Here is a 12,453-nt window from a genome sequence, read left to right as displayed (position 1 = left end):
GAAATCGGTTTTCATAAGGAGAACTCCTGCAGCCAGGTTTTTTATTACAGTTACACTGCCTCGGTATTGATATTCTGCGGTGTAAAATTCCCTTCTATTTCTTCTTCCTAGTTAAAGCTAGAAAGTGTAATGAAAACATGACCCAACCCAACTGGACTGATTGGCTTAACACTATATGTCCACTATCCCATTGTGGTTCTCTATGGGCTAGGTCATAACAGCATCTAGCTGGGCACTGGAGACTGGCCTGCCACAGTGAGACAATGTCAAGTGCACTCTATTGCGTGTCTAAAGATCTTCCTACTGCATCGTTTTAGCTGTTTTTCCTTTACCTCTCTGCTCGGATTTTGTATCTGAGAACAAAATAGGCAATTAGGCGCAGAGAGAAGAAGAAAATTCCAAGAACAATGAAGTCCAGGTAAAGTTTGGCATTTTCTACATCCAGTTCTCTCAGAATGGCCTCTGATTTCTGAAAATGGCAAGTATCATCTTTGTCACAATGCAGATCTTCTCGATCCAGTCCATAGATGGAGAGAATAACTCCTTCGAAGCCGTATCTGAAAAGAAGAAGGATGGATTACAAGGAAAAGTCCCGATGATCTGTTTTGAAGTACTCCACCAGCAATACAATCTCTGTGAGAGCTCGGCTGGAAATACCGAGGGGTTCAATATTGTTGACACATGTGTCTCAGGGCAAATTCTATCCCAGTTACAATCAAGTAAATTACATGTCACTGCCATTTTACATAAGATTGAACAAGGGCAGAAGTTTTGCCTTTAACTGCTTCCAGTTAGTGTATAGTGCAATTTCTCCAAAGAAAAACATTAAAATACAAAGCAGACTACTTTCAGCTCATATTCAAAAATTCTCCTTATGAAAGTGACATCATTAATTCCATTTTTTGAAAGTAAGCAACAGGGATACAATTATTGTTTGAAGTCAGAAACATATTAAAACTGGCACAGTCTAGAATGTCTCTTCCCTTTCCTTCCATGTGCCATAGTTTCACTGACAATGCAGTTCCTGTGTCTCCCCTGGCACTTGGTGCACTTTGGATTTGACTTTGCAAGCAGATACACCATCATGGGTCCCTTGTGTATGACAGCTCCCTCCAGCTTCAGGAGACCCCATACAGGCTAGACAGTTGCTTAAGGCCTCATCTGGAATTCCAGCTAGTAATTCAGGGCGTGTGGTCTCTTAAATCTTTGAAAGGTCTCTGTGTAAGACCTTACTTGCCAAATGAGAGGATATTTTAGCTTGGGTGTTCTCAGTAATAGTGCAGCTTGGCGAGGGTGGGGAAAATGGGGATGGGAAAATTCACCTCAACTAATTTCAGCTATAAACGTTTTAAGTGTCTAGTCTAAACTATCCCTCTGTGCTAGCTCTCAAAAGTTTCCTGATGACAATTATCCCATCTTAAGACAGCTGTCTCAGACAGCGAGAGTGACAGGCGTAGATAGGATATAAGGTGCCTATGGTTCTTAAACCACTATTTAAGATTACAGATGACACAAATCCTGTGCCTCTTGTGGCAGTGCTACTGCAAAATTTAAAAACAGGTCTTTATCCAACAAGTCCCCCTAAGATGCTGCAGTGATTTATACATTTTCTTCCAAAATGAGGTGGTGGCATCAACTTATCAGTTGGGCATACTGTCCCTATTATTTCAGAAATCCACTATTGCAAAATCCAGGGACATTTGCGTGCTGTCCATTCCCACTGAGTTCAAGGAGACTGATATAGACTTGTGGCTGATAATCTGTACTGAATGTTCCTATCTATTTCCTATCATATACAACACAAAATGTAGTGAGATAATGCGATCTACATCACATGTATGTTTATACTCTTATACTCTGTAAGACTCTTTGGCACCCAAAATAATCAATCAAGCAAACAACAGCAAAAAACCCAGCATTTCCAAGATGGGAGGTTAATGGCCTCCCTAGAAGTACCTGACATAGGAAATGTAGGACATCCACTGGAGGTATGTTGGGATGGTATCAAAGCTGACAAAAAACCCAGAGAACAGAAGCACTGGGATGGCAGTAACTGGGCCCACAAAAGTGGCCACCTGTGAAGACAAGGAATAGACAGTCTCTTGTCAGATAGCCAGAGAAAAAAGTAAAAATTAACGTGTTCTTTAATTTGATGTCCTGACCTCCAGTGAGGAAATCAGTCTTTAAAAGAGCACACTTTCCATATGGGAAGTCCTCTGTTCTGTGCAAACACAAATAGGCAGTGAAAACCTACTCTCTTAGGCAGTGGGGAGCAATGCCACTCAAGGTCTTCTGATAATGCTACTCCTCAAAACTACAACAGTTCGAAATACCATGACATTATTAAATTTTATGGACAAGGTTTCGTGTGAGGGGGAAGTCAGATGCTGTTAATGAAGGAAAAGTTATAAGTCTCCTCTTCCTAAATCCTGCTACTAGCTGATGATGATGCTGTGCTGGTATCTGTCCTCCGAGGGACTTGAACCCACCAAGAAGTTTACAGGGTAAGATGGGCACTGTGATTCCCTTGCTTCTCTGAGAATGAGATTCCTCTTCCTAAATACTACCCTTTCTCACTCACCCCCAGCTGGTGACACACAGACCTCCCTCCTCATTAACCCACATAAACAGTAGCTTCAACTGGTCCTAAAATTTGATGAAGAGGATAAGGAACATGTCCAGCTGGGTTGCTTTGGTTGAGGAAGACAGATTTTGGGCCAACTCCAGCCTTTCCTCTGTATTCCCTTCAGGGCAAAGGGCCATACAGGTATCTCTGGCAAGAGCAGAAGCACAGGGGTCACACAAGAGGTCTACGCTTGTCTCCAGAGGGTGGCACAGAGAGGGAATCAAGTCTTCTACTACAGAAATCTTGATAGCGTCAGTGCATATTAATGCCATTATCATCAGTTCTGCTGTGGAACTGTCACCTCAGCACTCCTGCTGCCAGGAGGCAGCACGGAGTTACACAACCAGCTCCCAGCGTGGCAGTCACTCTGCTTCTCTCCCTCCCTCTGCAGAGGTTTAGTTTCTGGGCAAGCCTTTTCCTACCTCACCTGCTGCAACCTTTTTGTATGTGTATGGAAGAACCCCCTCCTGAACTACTGATCTTCACTGTCTACCTCCACTTTGTAGGTGCATAGGAATGCATCGGTCCTGCAGTTTCTAAGACCTGCTCAGCCTGGGATGAGTAGCAAGCAACAACCATCTCAAGCAGAGGCAGCAGAGGCAGGCACAATCCCACTCAGATGGGGAAAGAACATCAGAGCCTCACATCCAGTGTGTGTACATGCTGTTGAAGTTGATGCTAGTGGGAAGCATCAAGTAGCTATATCAGACCAAGACAACTTTTTGCCTGTCATCTCTCAGCAAATGTCTTGGGGCCACAGCAACAGTCACAGTAAGCAGTCAGTGTTAGGAGACAGCAGGGTTCCTGTGAGATCACAAAACACCATCAGTACCTGGAGGGATGTAGAGGCTGCGCCTATGAGAAGACCCAGTGACTGAGCCACCAGGGATGTCATGGTTCCCAAGGCTGCGAAGAGGACAAATCGGAGTGCGTCAGAGGGCTGTGAAGTCATCCAGTACACGATGCTGCAGTAAGCCACAGGAAACATGATCTGCAAGGAGATTATGCTTGGAATTAGTCCATTAAAGCTGAACATTCACTGTTACTTTAAGCTAAAAACATGGGGAGTCCTAGTTAAACCACACCTTTCAGCCTTTCTATTACATGACAGGCATGGCAGAAGAGAATAAATATGTCTGCCACAGACCATGACCTCTATCTTGGGCATTAGAAAACAGATCCCTTTGACTTACAGCCCTTTTCAATTCCCCTTTTGCAAATAAGCAAAGATGGTCTTCTGGTTATGAAAAAATATTGGGTCAGGTCTTGGCTTTTGTGAAGTCCCGCTGTTTACTCTTAGGGTGCTTCTGATTTGGACCAGAAGCTTCAGCACACATATGTGAATAGTTTCACCACTATTCAGATGGATAAAATACCAGTACTAATCTTCCTGCCAAGTGGACTTGCCATGAACTTAAATGGTTCTTGTTTTATCGAAGAGTAGAGCATATACCTGAAAAGGAACATCAGCCATGGTTTTGGCGAGATAGTAGGCTTTCAAGCTGTACCAGTAGTTCAGATGCTCCCTAAGAAATACTCCCATCTCAAGAGGAACTGCAGAGAACACATATTAGTAAGTCTGTTAGCTTGTCAGTGTGAAGTATTCTTGCACATAATAACAGTTTATCCATATCTAATCCTGAACTGCTGCAGTCTCATAGTGGGACTGGAACTTGGAAGCCTTTGACAGACCAGCAATAGTTTCAATGATTTGTAATGAAATGTAAGAGGACAGCCCTGAGAGTTGCTCACTGCCTAGGATATGCATCAGTCTACTCAGATGATCTGAACCTCCCTCAAAGTGTTTTTTTGAGAAAAAAATGGTATTAGAACTTAAAGAACCTGGTTGTTCCTTTTGATCCAACAGAGAATGTAAAGTAAGAGTGCTCCCAAAGAAAGTACGGAACAGTCCATACTGCAGGAGTTTGCTTCTGATACCACATGAATACACTGACCTCATGCAGGAGTCACAACTTAAAAGTCTGTCGTGATTTAATCCCAGCCAGCAGCTAGGACCATGCAACGGCTCGCTCATTCCTCCTCCTCTGCCCCCAGTAGTGTAGGGAGGAGGAGGAGAAAAGGAGGGGAAATGAAAAAAAAATCTCATAGGCTGAGATAACGACAGTTTAATAGAACAGTAACAGAAAATAGCAATAATAATAATAAAGGTAAAAGAATATACAAAACAAAGTGATACAACACAAGTTGCTGTCACCATCTGACAATTGCTTGCCCAGCCCGTCCCAAGCAGTGACTGTGGATCCTTGCCTCCTGGCCAACCCCCATTTATATACTGGGCATGATGGTATGGAATATTCTTTTCACCAGCTTGTTCTGTCTATGCTCCCTCCCAGCTTCTACGGGAAGCAGAAGTCCGTGACTAATATAAACATTACCTAGCAACAACTAAATATGTGTTATCAACATTCCTCAACGTTCTTCCCATGCCAAAGCCAAGTCACAGCAGCTTCTAGAAAGAAAATTAACTCTATCCAGTCCAGGACTGTAATAGTGAACTGTTGGCATTGAGAAACACTGGCAAAACTGGGGAGAGAGAGGTGCCACTGGACAATCCTACCTCTGTTTGCCTCTACGTGGCAGTTCAGGGAGTGCAAGATTTATGCCCATGCCTGTCTCAGAAGTAGAAGCGCAAGCCAAATGTTTCTTATATGGAAGAGATACATTACAACACCCTCCCAGCTTACTGCAATCTCCTTGTCCATTGATATAACAGTATGACTGGTACTTACATGTAAGGACAGTTGGCATGAGCGCGGCAAACATAAGAAACAACATGGAAAAAAAGAGGAAGCCGGAGTTGCTGAGGACTTTCTTAGCTTCATTGCCAATGCCTAAGTAGAGCAAGCCGATGAGCAGTCCAATGCCAATGTGTGAGGTGATACGCAAGTGTGTCAGGACCTACAGGCACGGAAAGAGTAGTATTTCTGATCAGAAAGTCTGGGCTCAAAAACAATGGCAATATGACTGAAATCAGATTGCGGAAAAGGAGTTATGTCCAGAAGAACTTATATAGAATTGTTCGCTTCCTACCAGCAAACTAAGCTTCAGCTAAGGAAAACTTACTGTAATGAGCTTTCCAGAGTGAATCAGACACACAGCTACCACAGAACAGAAAATTTCTTCCTGTAAACACAGGCAGAAACTGCAAATGCTGCAACCTGAAATTTTACTGTCTGACAACGTCATGGAGTCATTGCCCTCATTCATCAGGAGAAGCAGACTTTCTCTCTGACTAAGAGATAAAATTCCCAGAGCAGAGTCAGGCAGAAAAGTTATTGCAAGCTTGTATAGATGAAACTAACTTAGGCATAAATCAGCTTTTTGTGCCTTCTCTGCAATAAAGTATTCCTACAAGAGGTATGGAAGAACAAAAGAAATAATAAAATTTGGAACTGCAAGCCTTTACAGTTGAGCAGGAAAAAAAATCTCAAAAACAACACTGTTCTTCAATCTATAGTTTCCCCTTGGTGGAGATGAGGAGAGGACTGTATCATCCATGGTTAGTGCTTGCAAACCTCTGAGATATGTTCTCCACGTGTACCAGAGACATTCTGATCAGCTAGTTGAGCAACATGGAGAACGTGAAGCTGTATGTATGCTTCGGATTACAACAGGCCTCCCACATGAAAATGTCAATTTATTTTTGACCAAATATTTGGTCCTAGACCAGATGTGCAAACTATACCAGATTGCAGGAAGGCAAAATTCAACAACTGAATTAATCCTTGAATGACAAATGCACTGTAATGTAAAACAGCAAGGGAGAAGAACAACTTATGACAAAGAAATATGCTAGCAAAACAACAAATGGCTGCAATATATGTGGTCTGGAAATAAGAAGATGCTTTGCAGCCACTAGAATTGAACAGTTCTGCCATATCTTCCCATCCAGAGCAGTGGGGAAAACAGTTGATTGTTTTTACTATGGCATTCAATATCGTGTTTCCCTTTCTGAAAGGGAAGGAGTACTGTGGTTTTCTGACAGCAGAGGCCTGGACACAATGGTCCAGTAGGTTTCTTCCAGGCCTGTAGTTCTGCGTGGGCATGTCTACACTGCAAACGATAAGTGTCCTAAAAAGGTACCCGCCTGGGTGTAGAGCAAAATCAGTGAAGATGCAGCATCTGGAGCTCAGTGAAGCTCAGCTTACCCTTTCACAAGGGTAAGCTTGTGAAGCTCACACATGCTGAACTCCACGTGGCTCAACTGCTTTTGGTTTCCAAACAACCTCATCAGAATCCACCATGTGCCCACCATTATAGATACATTGTCTGGCTTTCCCCTTTTCGCAGGACAGGTATGTCAAATTAATACATTAATATATAGTAATGTATACATTGCCTTTTCTGCCTCTCATGTAAAGCACTGAAAACCTTCCAGATCTGCTGCAGAAAAAGCAGCAGATAACCCTACTCAGATTCATCAAATTGCAAATTTGCCATGGAGAAAAGCACTCGGCCAACTAGTACGAATTATACTGTACATGGGTGAGTCCCTTGGACAGGTGTGCACATAAGGTCTATCTGAGGAAACTCGATCTCCTTAACTAAGGCCTGTTAATGAAGGGACAATCCTATCCAGATGACATTGCAAAGCATCAATCAGACAATGTAAATAGTCCTATCTCTTAAATTCACAAACAACTGAGCTACTTAGAGATAAGAAAAACTTTCCTGAGTAAAAAAAAAAAAGAAGTCCCATTGCATTTTGCTAATGCAAACTAGGCAGCCACAACATTTAGTGAATTTATATGAAACCTGCAGGACCTGGGATTTTGAAGTGGGCATGTTTATTTTTATGAAAAAAAGGTGAAAGTTATATTTTCTTCCTTGGGAATGAAGAGTTTCATTATGATACTTACTCCATCTTGATTTTAAATGTATGAAAACAGATATGCTCCCTTTTCAAAGAAGCAAAATTTTTATTTATTGATTTTCTGTTTCACAAGGAAAAAGAAAAATTTCAAGTATTAATCTGATACCACACCGAAATAATCATCTCAGCCACCCTGAATTTTCTGGAAAAATTTATTTTGTGACACATCAATACAACTTCCCACTTACTTTTCAGCAGGAAAAATAACTACATAAGGGATTTGCCAGCACAGAGGGGATGCAGGCTTTTAGCCTAGATCTTCTGAGTTCCTCTGAAGAAAACTGTTGTTCACAATGAAGATGGTACAATTAACAGCAAGGCTGAAAGATCAGTCCCTTTCCTTTGAAATTCTGTAAAATCTAAAGTGCATGAGCTGTTGGACAGGACCTTTAATGCGTGTTACACTACCTCACAACCAACTGGATAGACACTTTGGCTACAATAGTTATTATAGAGGCAGTCTTACCGAATCCCTCATGATGGTGAGAAAAGTTCTTTTGAAGAGGATACAGAACTGGGTTAGGCAGCTGGCGGAGAAGCTGTGGCAGCCTTCTGTGGAGGAGGAATCCTGCGGAAACACATAAAAGAATAAACTTCTTTCTTTGCAGTATCTTGCTTAGTTTTCATTCACAAAACCCCACTCTCATCAGCTGAATGTGCCCAGAAACCTCCTCCATTGACCAAGGATTTAAATGCTCTTCCTCCCCCTGCCCCCAGCCTCCAGCCATGCCCTTTAGTGGTGATAAACAAAATACCTCTTCAGAGGGCCGGTGCCAGAGGAAGGGATTCAACTCATTCTCACCACCAACATCTCTCTTGTAGTCTGTGTCACACATCCTCTCCCGTACTGCCCTTACCAGCCGGCCATTCTGGTCTCCATATTCACCAGATGCCACCTCCATAACTACAAAAACCAGAAAGTTACTTGTTTACAGTACTGACTAGTTACAAGCCTTATTATTAGATCCCCTTGATTCTGTTGTACGGACAGAAAGAGGAGTTTTGCCTAAAATAGGCTCTAAAATGCCACATGCAAATTCCTATGTATACACACATAATTTAAATGTATCTTTCTATAAATCTTCAGAGAGTTCTCTTCATCCCAGAAGTTAAATGAACTACTTTAGGGCAAAGGGGGTGAATATGAGATACTCTTGGTAATAAAAAATTACAAAAGTCTATTTTTGTGGTTCTTACTGCTTCTTTGGAATTAAGAAACCACAATGAAAAAACCCTCAATGCTATTAGCTGTACAATACCACAGTGGTATTATTCAAGATAAAACACCAGAATACTGGAGCCTCTTTGAAAAGCCACTAAGATTAATTACTATGAAACACTAAGTAATGTGTTTTATCTTTCATTTCCTGGACGTTGACTTCCATCAGAGAGAAATATTCACTAAATTTTACCACTAGATGGCATTCAAATTACTTAGAAAAAATTGGAATAATTTGATTTTTAATTTAGGTACATGTATGTATGCACTGACATATGTATATAAGTACAAAAGTATAAAACACACCATGGCCCCCATTACCCTTAGGGTGCTAATCAAATACAAAATAAATTAAATAAATAAACTATTCAAATTGTCCTTACCAAAATCTGCTGGATTGTGGTAGGTTGGACAATTCAAACCCAAATCTCTCAAGTAAGGGACTAGGTTTACCACCTTCCCACGGTAAATGCATTGACCTTGACTTAAAACATAGAGCTGAAAAACAAGGCAAAGAAAAGAAAAAAAGAAAAATGTGAACTAGCATAAAAATATTTGAAACTGCTACCTGTATGACAGCAACCAATGAACCTAATGACCTCTTCTTGTCCCTGTGGGAAGAACATCCTTGGCAAGATTTGTCACCGCTTAGAACTACCTTTGCATGCAATTATAACTAATGGAAAACTAAATGCTTAAGGTTTGAATTCTGCAAATATTCACTCCAGACTTAAAAGCACATTAACACAGAAGCAGACTAATTCCAGCCCTAGACACGTGCTGAAAATAGGCAAGAAACTGTTAACAGCCAAGCCATCTAATTTCCACACGTTATAGATATTTTAGGTTGGGAGACAAGGCTTGTGAATGTAGGAATGGAAGGAGAGGTGGAACAGCACAGCAATGGGAAACAGCTTGACTATTCTTACTTTTAGCCACGCTGTTGACTTTAAATAAACCTCCTTGCCAGACTGGCAATCTGCAAGAGCTTTTTCACCTATGGTGTTGTGGGTTTTCTCTTAGCTCTCACATGTCTCATTTAGATCTCCCAAGAAGTATATTTAAATGTAACCTAAACCTGTATGGTTCAAATCCTGTTGTTAGGTTGGAGAAAATATTTCCAACTGACTTCATTTCAATTATTATTATTTCATACGAATAACTCTTCTGAATTTACACCTGTGTAGCTAGGATGAGAATGTGTAGTAGCAACAACGCAGCACTAAAGCTCTCTTGCTCTAAATAACCTTTCCTTTACTTTACTGACAGCCCTGTGCCCAGAAGCAGTGCTGGGTGAAGGCATGAAAATCACAAGTGTGATAATCGTGGTTTCACAAACATACTAGCCAGATTCTTTAAAACCATTACATTTAAATAATGGAAATGGGCAGAGAAGAAGAAAAAAAAAATAATAAAAAAGTATATTTTGCTCTTATTATTTAATGTCTTTATTTGATTTGGAACCATAGACTAGAATTATTCATGTTTTTACTCAGAGAACGTAGCCTTGAAAGGGTAACCTACTTAAACCACACGTAATGAGAAAGAGTTTGAGAATCATACCTGATCAAACAACTCAAACAGTTTAGCACTAGGCTGGTGAATCGTGCAAATGATGGATCTGCCGCCCTGGGCCAAAGCCTTCATCAAAGAGACAACTTGAAAACATGATGCACTATCCAAGCCACTGAATAAAAGGAAGGAAGTTGTTTGTTATCCACAGGTCCATAGGCACCACACAAAACTAGCACATGTATTTGCTACTTCTGTCTCCCACTATTATCCTTTTATAAATTTTCTCTGTAGCAGTTTAATTTTATCATATGCCAACCTTATGCTTGTATTTCTTCATCAGTCTTTTAATTAAGTTGGAAGCATGCCTGAGAATGAAAACTAGGAGTATTCTCAAAGCTGCCTTCAGGGACTTCTACATTTTAGGACTACAGATTTAAATGTTCCCAACTTTAATGAATAGACACATATTCATAGCTTTCCCAGCCTCCTCCTAGACTGATCACAGAATTTGATTCTAAATATGCTACATTCATTATTTAAAGTCACACTTTAAAATGCTTATATTCAAGTTATCTTTGCTTGAAGAAGAAAACTCATGCCACAATATGAAACTAATTTCCTCTCTTCCTTCCTGTTTCAGTTTGTGTCTCCCTTAAAATTTATTTATAGTCCCATGGTCCAGTGGTTACAGCAGTGACCCAAGGCACTAAGTACCCAAATCAAATTATTCCTTGGGGCCTTATTCAGTACTTACAGGCAATACAAAATGAGCCTTTTCCAAGAACTTAGAGGTGAATAACCTTCCTGCAGCGCTGTTCTACAATGTAAAGTGATATTTGTCTACCTTTAATTTTTGGCCTTGAAGTACCTGGTTGGTTCATCAAAAAACATGACAGGAGGATTGTTCACCAGCTCCAAAGCAATGGCAAGACGCTTTCTCTGGCCTCCAGAAAGACTGCCAGTCCTCGTATTGGCACACGTCAGCAAACCGAGGGCTGTCAAGATTTCCTTTACCTAGAGGGAACACAACAATGTATGTCATTTAAATTTGTTAGCACAAAAGAAAGCCTCTTTACTGATCTTCATGGAGAAAGCAAACTAGCTCATGACATTGTTTCACCATCCACACACTGAAGCCTTTTTCCATCTAATGTAGGAAAGGTGGATCTTAAACATTTATTAGATGTTATTCAATGGGCTTCACAGCCTACCATTGACTATTTTGACCCAAATTCTGTTTGTTCATCCTACATGACCTGCCTCATTTTTCACAAGGCTTGCTTATGAAAATGGAGTGGAAATCAGTTCCTCTACAGCACCCCTCAGATATGGCACTGACATCAGAAGAGCTTTGCAGTATGTGAGGAGTTACTGTACAGTGAAACCAAGAAGCTTCTTCCCATAGAACTTTTAGGCTGTATTTACAAGGGACTGGAAAAATGTACAACAAAAATCAGTGGTTTTGACAGAGCAATGACCTGCTCTCATCTCATCTGTTCTTCACAGTCTACTCTTTCAAGTATGGCCATTGATTTGAAGTGTTTTCATTCTCCTCAAAGCCAATTCAGTTGCACACGTACTCTCAGATGTTTGGGATTTCCCCAAGGCACAGCCTCAGGAAGGGCACAGCTTGTCCCAGGGTCTTTGGAGCAAAAGAAGAATAATCCCAGCTGCTAAGAATTTTTCTGTTTCAGTGATTGTAGATCTAGCCTGGTAGCCCTATATGAGGAAAATAGCTCTTCGGCATCAGTAAAAATGCAGATATAAAAATGGCTGAATTCAAGCTACATTGCTCAAGCAATTAGAAGAATAAACACTGGTTAGCTACCTCTCTCATTCAGAGGGACGAACAAAGAGAACAAAACCCATCAACTCTCGTTCTCAGAGAGAAGCACCAGCCAAAATTTGGCTGGAACTCAGGAAAAAAAGTAGAGTTTATGGCCTTTAGAAGAGGGGCCAGGCAACTTAGCAGGACTAGAAGGATATTGTGAGGTTATGCAGGGAGAAAATTAGAAGGGCCAAAGCCCAACTAGAACTTAACCTGGCTACTGCTGTAAAAGACATTAAAAAATGTTTCTATAGATGTTAGGAGCAAAAGGAGGGCCAAGGAGATTCTTGGATCTCCTTTATTGGATGTAGGGGCAAACATAGTGACAAAGGATGAGGGAAAGACTGAGGTACTTAATGCCTTCTTTGCTT

General features: G+C 41.0%; 1 protein-coding gene across 3 annotated transcripts in view; it reads right to left on the bottom strand.

The window, feature by feature from the left end:
- Nucleotides 1-328: 328 nt before the first annotated feature.
- The window catches only part of ABCG1 (ATP binding cassette subfamily G member 1), a 58,499-nt gene continuing 46,374 nt past the window's right edge, over nt 329-12,453 (bottom strand). For 2 of the 3 annotated variants that reach the window (XM_074168505.1, XM_074168488.1), the window contains exons 6-15: nt 11,123-11,268; nt 10,303-10,426; nt 9,123-9,237; nt 8,276-8,424; nt 7,987-8,088; nt 5,377-5,545; nt 4,080-4,180; nt 3,459-3,617; nt 1,957-2,075; nt 329-557 (exon numbers count right to left, since the gene is read on the bottom strand). In XM_074168505.1, coding sequence (XP_074024606.1) covers nt 329-557; nt 1,957-2,075; nt 3,459-3,617; nt 4,080-4,180; nt 5,377-5,545; nt 7,987-8,088; nt 8,276-8,424; nt 9,123-9,237; nt 10,303-10,426; nt 11,123-11,268 — 1,413 coding nt within the window. Of the gene's footprint in view, nt 558-1,956; nt 2,076-3,458; nt 3,618-4,079; nt 4,181-5,376; nt 5,546-7,986; nt 8,089-8,245; nt 8,425-9,122; nt 9,238-10,302; nt 10,427-11,122; nt 11,269-12,453 lie in introns of all 3 variants that reach the window. The other variant, XM_074168496.1, reaches the window with a different exon arrangement.

Source organism: Numenius arquata, chromosome 1 (genome assembly GCF_964106895.1).
Source record: "Numenius arquata chromosome 1, bNumArq3.hap1.1, whole genome shotgun sequence".
NCBI lineage: Eukaryota > Metazoa > Chordata > Aves > Charadriiformes > Scolopacidae > Numenius > Numenius arquata.
The sequence above is the reverse complement of the archived record's forward strand: the minus strand, read 5'-3'. Positions and strand labels throughout refer to the sequence as shown.